The following is a 19,174-nucleotide window of genomic DNA, read 5'->3' as shown; positions in this document are numbered from 1 at the left end:
AGGGGTCAGGGAACCGACATCGTGCGTTGAGGAGGGGCAACAAGTGGCCAGTCGGTGTATGGGTGGCTTTCAGTATAGGTGCATGCCATCAAGGAGAGTGCCATTCGCGAGGAGGTCAAGCCTTCCAGCGCAGAGGAAATCATTACCCACAACAATATTCTCTAATGATCAGTCTGCCGTGTGCAGGTTCAATAAGGAGATGACTTGTCTCGCTGCACGACCGAGAGTTCTCTTGAGAAAATGGACAACCTAGGTCTGAGGGTACCTTCTCGAGGCCAAAAGGAGAGGGTGAGGGGCTGGGAAGAGGGGCTCGAGGCGTCCCTTGATGGGGCACTGGGGGATCTCTCGGGCGTGCGCCGGGTGATCTGCTTGAAGGTCAAGCTTGAACCAAGATCTACGGCGGTAGAGAAGGTGTGGTACTCCTTCCGTTGCAGGCAGGCGTGTGTCTTGGGATGGACATGTGCAAGAAGCTAGGAGATTGAGGAGGGGCCCAGAATAGGGACCAGTAAGAACTTCTCGCTTGAGGACAGGCGTGCACCGGCCTACCCTGTGTTGGGAAGTCGTAGAAAATCAAGTAGCGCGTTCATGAGTCCAGGGCCGAATTGGCACGGCTGGCGACGACTGGTCGACTGGCTGCGGAGGATACGAGGAAGAGGGAGGTGAGCCCGCGTGCCAACGGCCTTGCCTGCGTACCTTTCCTTTAGCAAGGGCCGGTCGTGCCTGTCGTGCCTGGGGGTAGGGTTGAGTGCTCTTGCCCAAAGTCGTAAAATCGTAGGGCACCTTCTGTTTAGGGAAATCCTCTTGGCAACATGGTCTTTCCTGCCGCCTTGCCGCCTGGATCCTGCCACATACTGCCCACTTGTGAGATCCTCAATGCAGTAAGTTGGCCTTGGCGCGTCTGCGTCTGCACAATCTTCTCGTCGTAACCCAACCCGCACCCTCCAATTGACTCGTGCGTGCGCCCAGTGCTGGTTGCTGGCCTCAATGCCCGCAGTCCACAACCGAACGAAACAACAAGCATGGTGGGCTGCCAAGTGAGTCGCGAATTCCAGCCTGCCTTACTACAGCAGGTGGTTTTCTTGAGCTGCTTGCCTTCTTGTCCCACAGCATTTCCCGAGTTGTCCAAAAATGACCGGTGATCCTCCAAGTCACCCGATGACCGTCCACGGCGACTCATGCACCCTGGCTAGTAGCCTCAACCACCGAGTCGCAGGTTTGTACGGAGTAGTGACTGGCTTAAAATAATTGTCCGGGCACGATAGACTGATGCCATTGGGACCCGCAATTTGCTGACAAGAGAACAGCTTGTTTGGAGCCTCTCTTCGCTTCCAATCATGCTCGGCTGCTAGAGAGATCGTGAGGAAGGCCATCCCTTTCTGGGTAGTCGGAACTCGAACCGTCATTGGCCACCTTTTTATCAACCACGGGAGCCCGACCAGGGTATGGAGCCTCTCAACTTTTCCCGACGGCAATCCTGGTTGCTCTACCTAGCCCTCCAACTCAGATCCATGCCCGTTGGATCTAGCTGTTTTGGAGCCTGTCCGGGTGCTGCAAGACCCCTGCATTCCACCATCATGAGGGCATGGGGTTGATTGGAACCATCCACCCACCCGTTCTTGAGCATGGCACGTCCTGGCAGAACAATTCACCACGTTCCATAGACTAGTTGGTCTATGCCCGAATAGCCCCAAGCAGAAAGACATGATTAAATTACATCTTTGCCAGTGTGTTTAAGGCATGGCTCTTGTCCTGGAAACCGACAGAGATTCCATCTTCCATTCGACTATATCATCCATCGCTGACTCAAGTTTTTCGACCTTCTATTTCGAGCACAGTCCTATATAACTTGCCATACCAACGTCGGACCACCGCGGCGTGACGTTGCATCCTAGCTCCCCCCACGATGGACTTTGGTTATGTGAGCTCGCCTTCGCAGTCGCCTAATCAATCCCTCTTCACTGCTGGCCCATACTTTGATAGCACTTCAGAAGGCTCAAGTCCCAATTCACCTCATGTAAGTCGACACAGTGGCAAGCCAGCCTGTCGATGGCAACTCTGACCGCCTGGTAGCAAATGGGCCCCATGATGTTCAATAACACGGCGATGCCGTATGATATCTTTCAATATGCCGCCACTCCTGCGACCTTCTACCCGACAACTCAGACCAACAAGGCGCCAGTCGAATACAGCCAATCCACCACTCTAGACTCGTCAGACCGCAGACGACGGCGATCGGATAGCACCTCGACTTCGGTCAAGGATAAGGATACCATTCCTAACATGCACTTGGTGAGTTGGACCTTTGAGGTCCTAGCTTTGGTCTTGGGTTTGGCCTTGACTAACTTGCAACAGAGGAGACGGGCGCAAAACAGAGCTTCGCAGCGCGCCTTTCGAGAGCGCAAAGAGAAGCATGTCAAAGGGCTAGAGCATCAGCTAGAAGACCTCCACGAAAAGCACCAAGATCTGCTACAGTCTTACACCCGGCAAGCCGACGAAGTCACCAAACTCAACAACCGGATAGCTGAGCTGACTTCAGAGCTGGGCACTCTGCGGTCATGTCAGGACCAGACGTTCAGCGAGATGCTCATGCCGGAAAAGTTTGACAAGTTTGACGCTTTCTCAGCTCAAGACATGATTTACGCAGGTCGGGACGGGTACTTTGACAAGAATGTGGTTGATCTAAATTCCGAGTTTGCGTTGCACTCGTTTGAGGATTCTCTGTGACGAGAACGAATTGCCATGACTACGTGTGTCTTGAAAGGGTTATGATGTATTGAGGGACCGGCGTTGTGGGTGTGAAGCCAGAGATGCTTCACGAGGAGGCGGTGTCTTTGCTTCACTTTGACTTGCAATTTAGCGACTCGCGCAGACTGCGCAGCATGGGCGGAGTGGGATGGCATGCGGCGGGAAACATTGGGAAATCTGCATCTTTGCCAAGGTGATGGTCGATGATTGCGTTGAGGCTAGTTCTGGTTTGCCATGCACAATAGGCAGAACCATGAGTGTAATGTATTGGCAAAATCATGATGCAGAAGAACCGAACGAACACTGGGGAAATAAAACCCGGTGTTCTGAGCAGCCACTCGATAGCTGCATATTAGCCAGAAATCATACAGTAGTAAAGATTCAGGGCTACCAACGACAACAGTCGGTGTTCACATCTGATCCGGGTCCGGCAGGGGTGCTTAAGTGAATGTGACGCCAGGTTGGCGGCTGTTGTCACGGCATTATTGCCATGTAGGTACTTGGGAGAGTGATTTTTGGTACAGCAAGGTAGCGAGTGGCTCGTCTACTCGTAGAAAAAGCTACGGTTCAATCATAACCAGCATCATTGAACGGATTAAGCTTTAGTCAGAACCGCGTGTGGACAGTGCGACGGAATTTGATGGATGGTTAGGGCCATCCGCTATCCATATCTCAGGCCCATTAAAAATCGTGGAAATCGGAGAGTAGTGCCGCAAGCCCCGAAGTTCTTCCACGCCGACATGCTTACCGGTGAAGCAGAGGGTGAGGGTAGCTAAGATTTGAGTGAGACGACTACGGCGGCCATCGCATGCACGGGTTGATCAACGGGTGGCGTGTAAAATTTCTCAAGAGACTGGGACAATGGTAGAAGAGCTAAGACGAGTGAGATGGACAAGGTAAATAGAAGCATGGGTGAGAGGTTGACAAAGCTGGGTGCAAAGCTGGGTGCCAGAAGATCGTCGACTATAGCATTACAGGTTGTATCAGGTCTAGGCACAAGAATTTATGGGCAATTCGAGTGATGGGAAGAGGGCACAAGAGTCCTGGGGAACGGCACGAAGCCAGTGAGAAATTCGAGAACACTACGGAGTACCTGAGGTAGGTACCTAGCCAGCCGTGCCAGGCCCTAGCCAAAGACGATGGTGCCATGTCACGTTGCCAAGGATCTCTGGGACGGAACTGACTGTGAGATTCCAGCATGCAATGGGCTTGGACACATACATGATTGTTCCAGGGAAAAGGGTACTACCATACAACCAACTTGACAGATACGAGGCGGGGGATCGCTTGAAGTGGACGATCCCTCCAGGGCTAGTTTTGCAGGGTTAGGCGCATTAGGGGTTAAGAATCAGGATAGCAGGTACTGTCGACAGAACTGTGTCCTTCGAGTAACCATAAGGATAAGTCTGTGCCTTAGGTAGGTAAAGAAATCATACTGGGACGCCTACCTACATAGGCAACTGAGCTGTCGTGAATGTGTAGGCATCATGGCACTATGGTACCAAGGGAATTTAAGTCTTGTCCGCATACGAGTACGGAAGATGGTAAAGCAAAACAGCCAAGGGCCGCTACGAATTCTTGTTGATTCCGTGATCCGGTCGTAACCTACCATCACCAGTGCCTTGGACATGAAGGGCAGGGAAGCATGACGAAGAGGGAGACGAAGATGATGGAAAAGAGTCATCTGCAGATGTCCGCCGGGGACCATCACGAGTGGATGCACCAAGAATACAGGGTTCGTGGGCACTCAAAAGGCCGACTGTTAACCCACCCACACTATGTGGTTCTGCACAGGCACCTCCACTCACTCTTTTTCCCAGGGTCCCTTTGTACTTAGTTAGGAATTACCTCACCCACACCCCCAACTAAGCCTGGACCCATAACCAGATCCAAATCTTCCATTAGGTTAGGTTCTGGGTCCCCTGTACGAGTGAGTCCTCGTAAACCAAAGTTTACCACACCACACGTGGCTTTATCCTCCACCAGACCCTGCGTTTACCCCCAATCCCCCCTTCCCTCTGCCTCCCCCCCACCCCGAACACCACAAGCGACTCTTCATCAGTCAGCCTGCATTTGTGGTTTTTGCCGACGATGATCTGCTTCGTGCTCGCTTAGTCTTCTGTTCTCTGCATGACCGGGCCACTCTGCGGATCTGAACCCCAGGCCGAAGCCGAGGATCCGGAGCGTAGAGTCCGAGAGATCTTGTCACTTTGTCGACTGGTCTTTCGTCACTACCTACCTAGTACTCACTCAACCACGCATTTTTACTAGCACCCCGGACCATGGAAATTCAAACTTCAAGTTGTGTGCAACCTTGGCCTTTTACGCATGATGTTCTACTCCGTACTCCATAGTATTCGTGTTCGTAAGGGGGGTCTCCGGTGTTCTACTCCTTAGGTGGGCCCTTGCAAATCTGCCATAGATTTACACCGAGTTTTGAATCCATTCTTGTTCGGCTTATCGAGCACATTTACGGAGTAGTAACTTTCATCTAGATCCGTCCATTGGGTAAAGTTCCATATGGAGTGAGTTGGCATGACTTTTGGTCCAAGTCCTTCTATGCATGCCTTAGCTGCTTGGGTACGGAGTACTCAAGCGTGACAGCCGAAGGTCTACCAGAGCCCCAACGCCCCGCCTCCCTACCCTGGTAGGTGCCTAGTTAGGTAGGTACAAGGTACCTAGGTATGTAGGTACCTACTACTAGGTCGGATGTACCCAGAAGCCTGCGACGTCAGACTTGAAACAACCTGATGACTCTCCATGGATGTCACGCACGCCATCCATTCTGCTGACTTGCATTTTTTGCTTTGGTAAGAAAGTAGTCCATAGGTACTCCACAGGCTAATCTCATCTCATCTACGGAGCACCGTTCGCGTAACCCTACGTCGTGACCTCACTATCGTACGTACGAGTAGATTGACCACGTCACGGTTCATCATTCCCTATGTACGAGGTAGTAGATGCATGTGTCTGCAGATGATAGCAAGGTCGATTAGACCTCGTATTGGAATCGTCCTCGTCTTCCATCGTCCTCCACCTAGGTCCCATGGTCCATCGCCAATATAACAAAATCTCAAGTCCAAAACCGTCAATTGTTTTCACTTGCACAAATTGAAGTTTTGGCAAGATAATTTTCAGATGATGGTCTACAGTACTCGGGTAGCATGTGGGTTACAAGGTATCTTCGCAGTCGGATCAAAAGGTCGTGAAGATAAGTCGCCCCCAGCATTCCCAATTCTGAAACAGCACAACCATCGACTTGGATATTCTAAACATGTGTGACGATGACGAGTTTCCTCTCCCATATCCACACATGTCCAAGATTTTCTTGAGATGTCCTAAGCCATGGGATCAAAGCAGCCCTTTCCGATTTCTGGCAGTCACTTCCCCCTTCGCGGAGATGCCCTATTATTGATTCTTTTATCCGCTTGCCTAGGCTGAACCAGCGCTTGCGGCTAAAATTTTCCTTGAGCCCAATCTTGACAGCCAAATTTTAACTTTCGACTTTATTTTACCAGACCACAGTTACATTTATTGTCACTCCTCAGGCTGCACCGGGTACGTTGCATTCGAGATGGGATACACCATCGGATCAAGTGGATCCATGCAAACGATCTTTTTGTTCCACACCGTGGTGGGTCCTTTGCCTGGTCTGTGCTGCACAAGTCTACGGAGTACACCCGTAGCCGATGACTGTGGAGTTTGATGTATGAAGTTACAGAAGATGAGAGGAGAGGCACCTTTCTATGAGTACCTTACCTTATCGTGGTGACCTGAGGGAGGGACGCACGGCAAGGTAGGTGGTAGAAGGCGCAGAGGTGCAAATCGCGGCTGCTTTCTGGAGATGCCCCAGCCACAAGTCTCCCCTGCTTTCAGCCTCAATGTGGCATAGCTGCTCTACCGCGGAGTGTTGACAACCAAGTGCAGATACGTCCACCCTTTGTGACATTTCACGCCTTTCCATATGCGGTAAGCCATGTAAACACCCAGACACTTTAACCAACGCCACAGCACAGCGTCCGCGACAGACCAAAGCTCGTTGTCACGCCGGCGACGACATCACCCCCCGCGATACAGGCACGGTGCGCTCACCCCACACCTGACCCAGCATGGGCAGCGTTGCCTTGTATACTCCGCAACCAGCAATGCATCGCATTGCACCTTGATACCATCTGGCTATTCTCCTTTTCTGTATCATCACGCGACGACATCTGTTTCCAATGAGATTGCCTGCGGTCGCTCGGCGCAAATTCACAAGCAGCCACACCAGGCATCTGCAAGATATACTACATCTCCTCGTCGGCCCCGCCATCACTTCTGTATGAGTGGATGGCTGGAGCAATGGCTTCTCACCCATATGGCCTTCGCAGCAGACTAAACTCCCAGTCCCCCTCCGCCCGAACTACTCCTGCGGGCTCACCTATAGCAAAACTCCCTCCTGCTGGTGGCTTTCGATCCCGGAGACACCCCGATGTCGCCTTGGTGCTCCACAAAATAATAGGAACAACCACCGCCGGCCCCTCTGGGCTCGCCTGTTCCACCGCCATCAACTCCTATGCCTACTGCGCCGGCGCCGTCGCCGTCCTGGCCAGAGTCGATGAACGAGGCCTCCTCTCTCACAGGTACTTCAGGGCCCGTCCTACAGCACCTTCATTGAACCCTCCCACCTCCTACTATGACAATTCTCCTGCAACCACCCCTTCAAGGAGGAGGACCTCCACATTCACACCACGAAAGGGCGATGACACCCTGACTTCTGTCTCTCTTGGCCGCGAATGGCTAGAAGATTCAGGGGCCCAGACTTGGACCGCGAGGGAGAGAATTAAAGCTGCATCGTGTGTGGCCTTGAGTCGCGATGGTAGGTGGCTCGCAATCGGAGAAGCAGGCTACAACCCACGGGTCCTGCTATTCTCCACCGCCGACGATGCTTCTACCGAAATCCCTACCTCGATCGTGTCCGACCATACCCATGGCGTTCGCTGCATCGCATTCAGCCCGGACATGAAGTATCTAGCCACCCTAGGCAATCTGAACGATGGCTTTCTTTTTATCTGGGCTCTGAATTCAAGAACCGGCCAGTTGACTCTCCATTCTGTCAACAAGTGTACCACGGCCATCTGCGACATGGCATGGTGCGGCAATACTCTTGTGACAGTCGGCACTCGACACATCAAGCTATGGCATCTGGCCGACCCTTCCAAAAGGTCACCCACCCGCCAACCTCGCTTTCGCCGCTCTGATGTGTACATGGCCAGCCCTGGTCCTGCTCCTCTTCAAGGTCGAAACTGCTTGCTGGGCTCTATGGCTGATTCAACTTTCACCTGTGCAGTGAATATTGATGACGTGACCTTTGTCGTTGGTACGGAAACGGGCCATCTCTGCACCGCAGACGCATCTCAGAGCACTCTTGAACTCAAGGTCTTGAAGCGGACAGAGCTTGGCATTACATCCCTTGTCTACGACGCCGGTGCCAAACAGCTTCTTGTGGGGACTACTTTGGGTTTGCAGCATGAAGATTACGTGGCACTGACCAACACAGACAAGTCCCCAGGTGCGAATGCGAAGCCAGCAGGCTTCGGTAATGGCCCTCGAAGGTCGTCCCGACACTCAGCTGTCCGACGATCCCTGGGATTTGCGTCTCGTGAATCACGCCACGTAACAGCTATTGGCAGGATTGAAACTCATACAATCACACTGGACAGCGAAGGCGGGCTAAATCTCCAGCACGCCATTGACAATTCGCAGTATCAGGACCATCCTTTGTCCACGGCTCAGAATTCTGCTGTGCAGGGCGTCCTTAGTCTACCGGTATCCGCCGACCTAGGAGATTTCATCACTTGGTCCAAGAACGGGGAGGTCAAATTCTGGAACACTGAGGGACGGCTGCTCCTCCAGCAAGACCTCAACCTTGATCAACCAGGAGGTGCCGACGAAAACTATGAGAATGAGTTATGTCGCATTCGATATATTCCAAGTACCGCCAGTTTCGTTGCTGGCGACCGCTACGGTATTTTGAAACTAGTCAACAGTGCGGATTGGAAAGTGACAAATTCTATCCGTGCGCACAGCGCCGAAATAAGCGGCATGTCCGTTCATGCTCCCGACTCTCTGGTCGCTACCTGTAGTCGCGATCGCATGGTCCAGCTGTTCAAGGTGTTGCAAGATTCTTTCGAGCTTCTGCAAACTATGGATGATCATGCCGGATCAGTCAGCGATGTCATGTTCTCGCCCACAGGGGAGCGTCTATTGTCATGCGCCACCGATAGGTCACTAGTGATCAGAGATCGAGTTCTCCGACATCAGGATGGTGTTGATGTTCCCGCATATCTGTCCACCAAGGTCCTAACATTGAAGGCCTCGCCACTTTCAATCACCCCTTCAACTAACAATCTAGTGCTTATTGCCACCATGGATCGCAAGATCACAAAGATTGACTGCGAAGCTGGTGCATTCACCGAATCCTTCAAGCTCGGAGATTACGAAAATGACGACACAGTCTTCCTGAATTCCATCATCAGCGCGCAAGGCCCTGGGGCTGGTGAAACTTCTGAACGAGTGGTCATCGGTTATTGTTCCCTGGACAAATCGATTCGGGTGTACAACGAGAAATCCCTCAGTTTAGTTGGACGGGAATCAGGACATACAGAGGGGGTGAGTGATATTGCCTGTCTCCAACAAAGTGCAGAAGCCGGGTCAGAGCACCAAACCACGATAGTCTCTACCGGCCTTGATGGTACGATTATGATATGGAACCTCGCAAAGATAACGGTCCTGGTGCCTGGAGAGACCTCTCCGGAGCGACCTTGTGGGATCGGAAGTGGTTCAGACGATCCTGATTCACCGCTGACGAAGCAAATCCCCACATCTCTCCCTCCATTGAGGAAAGTCTTGACTAAGATGGATATCGCAGACTTGACACGTCCTAGTGTGCCTCCGTCGCCATCTTCCCCAAGATCTCTATCTCCAGCCCGTTTGAAAAGGAAGAAATCCAGGCTAGCTCTCTCAACTACGATAGAGGACATCGAGGAGGGCACCATTCGGTTAGCTGAGACCACGAGTCCTTCGAATAGGCTGACGACATTGAACGGACGAGACCTTCGTCGGTCCCCTTCCCCTCCAGCTCGGTCCTCACTAAGACCCAAGCCACAACGATCAAGGACCGATTCCACTCGAGTCAGTGGCAATGGAATGATCAGTGTTTTTGAACGATCACCCTCGCCGCCAGCACCTGTTCTCTCTGTGCCAACTACCCCGAAAAGCAGGCAGAGGTCTAACAACATCCGCTTACGACGGCCACCCTCGGTTCCGACCGATTTGCGAGGCCAGGCCAATCTTCAAGGCCGGAGGCGAAGCATGAGCGGGGTACCTGAATATGGGAGTTTGGGCATGGCAACGGAACAAGCTTGTCGAATGTTGAGAACATATCGTAAAAAGTTGATCGACAGTCGAGAAATGATCGATCTCGAGGAGCTGGAGAACGAGGTCAACATGACGATGAAAACTATCCTTGGGCGCAAGGAAAAACCCGCTGGGATCCAAACTTTACGGAGCAACAAAGGCAAAGCCTCAACAGAAGCTGATGTTGACCAATTGACGATATTAATGGAAAGAGCAAATATGGCCGAGCCTGAACCGACTACAGCCAAACATCAGAAAGTGGAAGAGATCATTGCGTCCAAGGGTTGAAATGCGGAAATCACCAGGTTCCAATACTGAGCGGGTTTTGCAAGGACGGTCCCTTGAAACATTAGTTTTCGGGAGGGTATATTTATACGAAGGCGATAATGAGGATTTTCTGACGCGACTTTAGCACCATTAAAGAGGAAGGGATGATAGCACGGCGGCCCTAAACGTGTCGCCACTATGTGCACGATGGTAATTCTATTCCTGTCACTTGAACAGGCTGTACATGATAATCTCAGTCATATGGCGACGTCGCTGAGCAAGGTCTCGTGCAGTACCGAGCCATGCAACAATCATATACCACGGGTGGGTCAATATAATGGACATTCAACCAGTATACTGGCACGAGATTCAGATCTTGTACTCAAACATAACATCATCCACTTGGAAGTTGGCCTAGGTTAGATGCAATGGGACCGAATTGCCACGAGATTACTTCAGAAGAAGCTCTGGCTTTGGCGTAACCAGAATCTTGACATGGTCATCCTTGTTGTTAACCAATTCTTCGAACCCCTTGGTGACCACATCGTCCAAGGCTATCCGGGCGGTAATCAATTTCTCGAAACCTTTGTATGCGCCTAAAGACGACTCAGCCAACTCCGAAGCTAGAGTCGAAGGAACTCAAAAGGCTTGGACCTACCTGCAATCCAGCCTTGCACGATTTCGTCAAAGTCTCGTTCGGTATAGCTCATAGACGCTCGGAAGATGATCTCTTTCAGCATGAAATGTTCCATCGGCACGATACACTGCGGCTCAAGTTAGCAAATTGTGTCTTCCTCGATTGGTTGGCATGGTTTGACTCCCATACATCCTTCTCCCATCCAGCCACATTGACATAAGTGCCGCCTCGTCGTAAGGCGTCCATACCGTCCCTTAGGCCAGGCATGATCCCGGCACAATCAAACACTAGGTCAACGCCGTTGCCGTCGGTCATTTTGCGACACTCATCGCCGACTTTGACATCTCTGGGGTTTAAAACCACGTCCACAAATTGTTTCGTCTGTTGCTGACGTTTGGCTGTAGGTTCGCTCACGATCAACCTCCCCACACCTTTGGCTTTGAGCACAGCCATCATTGCAAGCCCAACAGGCCCTCCCCCGAGAATCAAGACTGTTTCGCCACGGTACGAATCAACCCCGGAACTTCTCACAGCATGATTCGCGACAACCAGTGGTTCAATCAACGCGGCATCCTTCAAGGGCACATGCTCCGGGAGTACGTAGCACATGTCCTCCTTGACTGCCACATACTCAGAATACCCGCCGCCGTCGAAAGAGTGCAGGCCGAGGAAGCCCCATTGGCTGCAGATGTTGGTGTTTGAGGCCTTGCAAGCGTGACAGTTGGAACACCGCAATCGCGGGTCTATCATGACAGCCTGTCCGAGTTTCAATTTGCTGTTGTTCCCAACCTTGCTCACTCTCCCACAGAACTCATGGCCCATGGTAACTGGCAAAAATGCCCCTGTTGAAGGATGGGGTTTGTCTTTAGTCGGAATGGTCCCAGGACCTGCCCGCCATTGTCAGTAGTGCTCTTCTGCGTGACAATGCCACCACTTGTCGACTCACCGACGAGATACTCGTGGAGATCTGATCCGCAGATTCCACACCATTCAATCTCGACCAGGACCTGCCCATCTCGAATCTGAGGCACCTCAACCTCTTCCACTCGAATGTCACGATTTCCGTAAAATCGTGCAGCCTTCATCCTTGCTCTTTTGAGTCAGCGACTGCCTGTATATTCATGCCCCGCGTAAATCGAAAGGCAACTGGCTTGAGATATGTAATGAATTGGTGACAGGTCAGGGTATCCACTCCGAGACGAGTTGAATTGCGTGGCTTATCGAGACTTGTATATGACGAGAAATTCCTGATTCAGGATCTGCCGAGGTGATGGGTTTGAATCTAGGCCGTGCCCCGCTCACTCGCTCATTACCCTGAGATGTGGATATGGATCTACAGAAATATTCAGAGAGACATTAGCAGAGTTCATCGAATGGATGCTAGCTGGATACGGCATGAATATAACTCCGTGTGTCGTGGTGAAGCCTTAATTAGGAGCTCTACCCTCTGACCATCACGTAAACCTTCAGAAGTCCGAAGAGAAGGGCATCTATTTACAGATCGACACCATGGCGCGACTGTGCAATTCGGAATATACAGCAACGATGCTGTAGTTTAGATGATGAGTTCATGCCTTGTCATATCTAGTGACATTGACTCGGAAGCCACTAACACTCATATTTTGCAAGCTTAATAAGTACTTCCCAACTAATTGAACAAGTATGCTAAACATGTCTAGTCATACTTGTTCAGGTATTTATCTTTTATGCTTGTAACATTTGGAACCAGGCGAGAGGACAACTTTGAGTGAGATCCAGCATTCCACTGTCGCTGTGCGCAGAGAAGACTGGGTGGAAGCCAGGGTAGAGCACGATCAACAGTGAATCATTATCAATGACTCGTATTTTTGGATCTGTAGTTCCCAGCGTGACATTGCCCAGGTGAAGAGGCAAGATAAACTTTGTGCTTACCCGAGGTCTGGTCTCGGTTTTCAGGCGGGCCTGGGGGTCGATTGGTGGGGAAAGCAACGAGGGGGGATTTACACTGTAGATGGCAAGGAACGCCTATATCATGGGGGTATGAGTATGTCACTGAGAAAAGACTGTCAAATAAGTATCGTGATAGTTGACTCTTGGTAAGCTCAGTCTGCGAGCAGAACACAATTCACATAGTGCCCAATCGCGGTAGTAGGTTCTCATAACACAACCAATTCCTCAAATCACCTCTAACCACAACGTTGGTTGTGGTTGACGTCGCCGTAGAGTTTAAAACACCCCTCGAGCTTTGTGGTTCACTATATACCATATTCGACTGTCATCAGCCGCTCGCTCCAATCAGTTATAAGTATGGTTTTCCGATCGGGGCCCAATGCTCCAGGCGTTGCATTCATTACAGGAGGTGCCCGGGGTTTGGGAAATGCGATTGCGGTTTCATTCTCCAAAGAAGGGTCTCGCGGTGTCGTGCTCGTCGACATCCAGGACGAGAAGACGTTTGCCGAGGGCAAGGCCAATGTTGAGAAGTATGGTGCAAAGGTAGGTCGGTGTAGTGATGGGACCCCAGAAGAAGCAGTGGACTTGTATACCACACGGAGGATGTTGGTTGACCATCGTTGTTCCTCAATCTCTAGTGTTTAGCCATTCGAGCCGACGTCACCAAAGAAGCTGACGTCGAGAGAGCCATCGCTGAGGCCGTGAATGAGTTTGGTCGCATAGATTACGCTGCGTAAGTTGGACCCCACGACACTCAATTCACTCAGAATTTCGACTAATTCTCCCTCTTGGCCAGGAATTTTGCCGGAATCATTGGTCCTCTCGGAAATACATGGGACATCAGTCTGCGCGACTGGCAACGGGTTATCGATGTGAACACCATCGGCCTTTGGCTCTGCAACAAGCATCTTCTCAGGCAGATGATGAAGCAGGAAAGCATCGAAGTGTGAGTTGACACTCAACAATCGACAATTGCTCCGGCCATTGGTCTAACAAAGGACCAGGGAGGAGCACCGACCTCCTCAACGAGGGTCTATCGTCAATTGCGCTTCAGTCAATTCTATCCAGGCTGGTGCCGGAACAACTGGATACTCGGCGTCGAAACACGCAGTCATGGGCATCACAAAAGCTGTATGTGTCTTCTTGCTCTTTTCGCATCAGACCTGTCCCAATCCACTTTTCTACAAGCTCTAATTCATTCTCTCTCAGGCAGCTCTTGAAGCTCGATCTCACGGCATACGCGTCAATGCTGTGTCACCGGGATTTCTCTTGACAAAACTCCTGGACGACTTTATGAAACCCGAGGGTGGTACAACAAGCCCAGACGATGTCTGGGAGAAGTACGAGGCCAGACAGGGCCGGAAGGCCACATATGACGAAATCGGTGATGTCGTCGTGTTGCTAAGTTTGCCACGCATGAGTTTAGTGGTGGGCCACAACTTGGTAATTGATGGGTACGTCATCCTCCATATTGTTGACTCTGTTGCGCCCACGGGCCCCGCCAAATTCGCTGATCAGATGAGAGCGATCACTGACTTTTTTCCTTTTCAAGAGGGTTTACAATTAACGAGAATGCGGAGTGATTTGAGAGCCATCACGAGAGTGGTGGGAAGACACTGGGGTCTTGCGGTGAAGTAAAGTTGGTGCGCTCTATGCAGAGAAGACATGAGCAGGACCGCGGGTGGTTAGGGTTGGGAGGTTTGGGATCCATACTTCTTGTCCTTGGCCTTTGGAAAGGCAGATGTAAATGAAAAACTTCACCTTTAAGGACCAGTGTATGTTGTCAGGAAAGACCAGTCGAGAGACAAAGAAGGTCAAAGTCAGCGGCGTGTGACGCAATGAAGACATCAGTATCGAATAGGCGGCTTTTTTTTTCTTTAGAACAATGATGATCGATGGCTTTTCTCTCATAAATGCAGGCGACCAAGGATGGCTTCGTTCCCTAAGCCTGTGTAATATGTCTCTTTCCAGCCTTTGAGTTGACTTCTACAGACGGACAACACCTCTCACCGATGTAATACACGCGAGGTCTGAGAGTCACTTCAATGGAGCTAGGCAAACTAGAGTGCAACAGGTGGTGGTGGGATGTATTGATGGACTAATCACAAGCTAAGTGTTGCTTGACATAACCTCATGCTTGAGGGTTCAACCATCGTGTCAGGCCGCGAGCCCGGCCCTACTAATTCTAGACGAAAGGTTTCTTAGAGTTTCCCTCATCCAAGGTGATGATCATTTCGGGTCATCACTGAAATCGGGAAAGGAGATGCCCGGGAGAAGATCCTCGATGAGCATAGCTATTCCCAACGCAATGTCCAGGAAGTCTCCACGACGTTCAAGATGCTCGGGGACTTTTGATACCTCCGCGTCTCTGTGCTCTTTGGTGATATCCGAAACGAATGGACCAGGTGTGGCCATTAATGGTGCAAAAGGAGGAGCTATTTCGGCTGGTGCCTGATTTGGGTCCCAAGTAGTTGGTCGGGCAAAGATGGACGTAGCCATGCTCAACAATGCGAAAGTAGTGGAGAACTTCATGTTGATGTATGTGTTGGAAAGGCTGCAACGATCAAGTTAGACAATTTGTGGTTGGAGATCGGTGGATTGCTTACATTTATGTAGTGAATGGCTTTGAGTAAAGGAGATTTTAAAAAGCACGTTTGATTTGATGTGTTTTAATGTGTGTTGGAAAATGTGAGAGGATTGATTTGATGTGTTTTGATGTGTGTTGGAAAGATGTGAGAAGATTGATTTGATATGTTTGATGTGTGTTGGAAGAGCGTGAGAGAATGGGAATATTGTGAAGGAAAGCGAGAGACAGATATACTTAGAAGACTGAGGACCTCAGCTAGATGCTCCATATCATGATGTTTGGTTCAGGCAGCAAAGTTCAGATTTCAGACTCCGACGAGATCGGCCCTCACATATTCTCTTGAGAGTTCTATTCAACTCCATTTCCCAAACCCGCATCCTTGTCATGCGCCCAATTATCATTCAATGCCGTCGACCGAGACCACAGTATTTGTCCTTTGGCCAAAGTATATATCTCATGTTTGAGGCAAATTGATCTGATGGCGGGCCCAGATGTTGTCTGGCTGACGTATACAATTAGAGTCCGTATAAATGTCTAGCGCACCAAAGCAGTCTAAACAGCAATAATCTTTGGGTATGCAATCAACAATCAAAACTTACGACATTATCGGTGTTGCCTAGTAATGCAGGTGTAGTGACTGATGATCCAACAAATCAATAAACAATATGTAGAAGAGAGAGTCTCCAGGAGAAGGAGGTGGAGACTCTTGTATGGATGGTCATTGGCTGAGCCAATAGAGGAAGATGTGGTTAGGCTGAGGCTTGATACTGTAGGTATCTACGGAGTACTCAAGCTATGGGGCGCACCTCTCTCTACTACTGGCGTAGCTGGAGACTACTAGAGATCACCCACCAGAGAACTCTCTCTTCTCTCCTCTCTTCAACCTATTGCCAACAGCCTTTACATCTTATTACTAACCTACTCCGTAGTTGAACATCGTACTCTGCTACTGTACAAACTTGGGGTAATGAAACCTAAAAGTTACGCCTCGGGTATCGGGCTTGGCAATTGCTCCTCCTCCACTTCGTCTAATAATAATATGCAGCCGACCAGCCGAACTCGCCCACCATCAACACCGCCGCACTCAATCTCCTTTTTCCTGACTCTTCAAACTTCATGTCAAGAACGTGCCCCGGTGACCAGCCTTGCCTGAGGTAGTTGCTTACACAACTGACCCAAGTCTGCTGTAGCCACCACCCCGCCATGGACGAATCAACGCCAGCAAAGGTCAAGCCTCGTCGACGAGACCCTGACGACACTAGGGCCGAGCGGAAACGAATCCAGGATCGTCTGGCTCAGCGAGCCACCCGTGAGCGGACCAAGAACCGCATCGCCTATCTCGAAGAGCGCCTCAGTAGCCTGGAATCCGGTGACAAACAAGGCGAAATTGCTAGCTTGACACGCATCATCGACAATCTCCGCCAGGATAACAATCGCCTGCGGAATGCCCTGCTCAAAATGCGTACCAATATTGACCAAGCAATTCTCACCACTGAGGACCAGTCTCGCAACGTAGCTCTAGAGACAAAACCCTGTGGCTGTGGAGCCAAATCAGACTGCTCATGTGCCCAGAGCCCATACCACCACTCCGAGCCATTCAACCCCAAGTCCGAGCGGCTTGGCTCCATTTCTACGGAGTCCGATACAACAGAGGTCATCAATGGTCACAGTGTCGGCGCGAATCTCAATATTTCTGCACCTTGTCCGGACACTATCAATCATTTTACTGGACTGGAGGATTTCTTCGACTTCAGCCCCACCTCGCTGCTTGAAACCTTCGAAATGGGTCCCACCGCCTGGAGCCACACGTCCCCCTCTCCCTTTGATTTCCATTTCCCTACGACCGAGACGAGTACTCGTGTTGTCCCAGATCTTGATAAGTGGGATGTTTCTAATGGCGCATTCATATCCTGCCTCAATACTGTCAAGCGCCGCAAGGACTCTGCCTCTACATCTAGCCCCGACCTCCACGTGCCCTTCAAGGCTGCCATTTGGGGTTGGGACAATGTTGGCCCCGAGGCTCAACACCCCGTTTGGGCTGCTCTACGACAAGTCGATCAACAAGTCTTTGGCACCTGGACCTCCAAAGCCCAAAGAGTCGCGCTAATGTATGTGTGTCAAACCTTGATCCAATACCGAGAGCATCCAACCAAAGAAAATTTGGATCGTGTTCCTGTATTCCTACGTCCTCGGTAAGATTGCATTCTCTTCAACCCGTCTTATGCCGCAAACCTATTGACCCCAGCCAGACCTTCTCAAGAGAGCATTCAGCACCCGGCAGTGATTGACTTTTTAATCTGGCCGGGACTCCGTGATCGATTGGTCTTTGAATACAGGAAATACACCTCTACAGGAGCCTTCAGCGCTGCGTTTGTGGCAAATTTCAATTTCTACTGGCCATACTCGGATCGCGACATCTTTGCATACAGCCCCGAGCATAATCGATATGAGATCTCAAAGATATTTCTTGAGCATGCGTACAACTTTAAGAACTGGACCATGAAACCCGGTTTCTTCAAAAAGTTTCCGGAAATGCAGCACGACATTGCCGCGACTGAAGAGCCTGTCGAATTCCCGAGACCAAGCTGGAACGTTTGAGTCGGCCATGGCCTTTACCTGTTGAAGCAACTCATGAGGATGACAGACCTCTCAATCCCGCCGTCATGGCGGTTGAATAGGTTCGCAGGACCATGTCCCGCCTGAAATCCAAATCGCGGAATGTTCAAGGCTTAGAGGCATGCCTTTGGGGTGATACTAGTCCAACATAATACGGCCTTGCAATTCGACTAAAAGAGGAAAGGATTGACAATGTCCTCTTCGTCTTCAATCACCTGATTTCACACTTGGACCATACTACAAACGAGGGGGGCCGTTTCATAAGCACTTCTCTTCATGCTCACAGAGCTGCCCGCGAGAGATCGCTATAAGAGCCAATGAGTAAACACACCGGTCTCCACTGTTGGAAAGGCTGGCGAGCTCGATCAGCCCACATAACATCTTGCGGTATCTCCAAAATGTCGATTCAATTACTACGACCCCGGCAAGCCTACACAAATGGGGCCATGTCTCAGTTGTGAGAGATCACGTGCACTTAGCGGCTGCACACTGATTGAAGAATGGTGGTGAATTGAAGCAGAGATAACATCCACCAAGCAGAAGTCCACGGGTGCATCTATGAAAGTCCCAGTGAGAATGTCCTCCTGAAGAGGAAACAAATCTGATGGGCAAGGTTTGGTCTTGAGAATGGCAATCTCTTGTTTAGTCAATTACCATGTTACTAGACTTTGACCAGTAGTTACACAAATTAACCAGCATCGAGACATTAGGTAGCCAGATTTGTCAGTGGGGGGATTGCTCTGTGGCCACATCTAAGTAGTTAGGGGGCAGGTTTGCAGCCAGATACCAGAGGGTGGGGGCGCCAGAACAGTCAGAATTGGTTAGGAGGGCCTCGTGGATTGCCTTCCACACAGCCATTCGATGTTCGACAACTTATGTATAGGTACTTTTGTCCACTTTTTGAAGCCTCAGGCGACGGGTTGGGGGAACCGATTGAGTAAACAGTTAAATCTAGGTCTGCGAGAGGTCCGCTCCCACTATCACAACTGTAGTTT

At 50.7% G+C, this 19,174-nt stretch overlaps 4 protein-coding genes across 5 annotated transcripts; 3 read left to right on the top strand and 1 right to left on the bottom strand.

The window, feature by feature from the left end:
* Positions 1 to 1,903: 1,903 nt before the first annotated feature.
* On the top strand, positions 1,904 to 2,790 carry PV10_03696 (uncharacterized protein; the record flags this gene model as incomplete). The annotated part of the gene is made up of 3 exons (XM_016368181.1): positions 1,904 to 2,014; positions 2,071 to 2,289; positions 2,353 to 2,790. 3 exons carry the CDS (start codon positions 1,904 to 1,906, stop codon positions 2,722 to 2,724), a joined length of 702 nt encoding a protein of 233 aa, XP_016223969.1. The 3' UTR covers positions 2,725 to 2,790.
* A 2,991-nt stretch (positions 2,791 to 5,781) lies between these two features.
* PV10_03695 lies at positions 5,782 to 10,840 on the top strand. Of its 2 annotated transcripts, XM_016368180.1 has the most exons (3): positions 5,782 to 6,541; positions 6,673 to 10,507; positions 10,556 to 10,840. In XM_016368180.1, the coding sequence occupies exon 2, from the start codon at positions 7,075 to 7,077 to the stop codon at positions 10,429 to 10,431; it is 3,357 nt and encodes a 1,118-aa protein (XP_016223968.1). In that variant the 5' UTR covers positions 5,782 to 6,541; positions 6,673 to 7,074; the 3' UTR covers positions 10,432 to 10,507; positions 10,556 to 10,840. The 2 variants fall into 2 exon arrangements, with proteins under 2 accessions (XP_016223968.1, XP_016223967.1); XM_016368179.1 differs by having other exon boundaries at positions 6,673 to 10,840.
* A 2,493-nt stretch (positions 10,841 to 13,333) lies between these two features.
* PV10_03694 (uncharacterized protein) lies at positions 13,334 to 14,614 on the top strand (the record flags this gene model as incomplete). Its single annotated transcript, XM_016368178.1, has 5 exons — positions 13,334 to 13,519; positions 13,615 to 13,709; positions 13,773 to 13,920; positions 13,988 to 14,107; positions 14,186 to 14,614. 5 exons carry the CDS (start codon positions 13,334 to 13,336, stop codon positions 14,612 to 14,614), a joined length of 978 nt encoding a protein of 325 aa, XP_016223966.1.
* Positions 14,615 to 15,205: 591 nt separating this feature from the next.
* PV10_03693 (uncharacterized protein) lies at positions 15,206 to 15,508 on the bottom strand (the record flags this gene model as incomplete). The annotated part of the gene is made up of 1 exon (XM_016368177.1): positions 15,206 to 15,508. One exon carries the CDS (start codon positions 15,506 to 15,508, stop codon positions 15,206 to 15,208), a length of 303 nt encoding a protein of 100 aa, XP_016223965.1.
* Positions 15,509 to 19,174: the final 3,666 nt, after the last annotated feature.

The sequence above is a fragment of the Exophiala mesophila genome (assembly GCF_000836275.1).
Source record: "Exophiala mesophila strain CBS 40295 unplaced genomic scaffold supercont1.3, whole genome shotgun sequence".
NCBI lineage: Eukaryota > Fungi > Ascomycota > Eurotiomycetes > Chaetothyriales > Herpotrichiellaceae > Exophiala > Exophiala mesophila.
The sequence above is the reverse complement of the archived record's forward strand: the minus strand, read 5'-3'. Positions and strand labels throughout refer to the sequence as shown.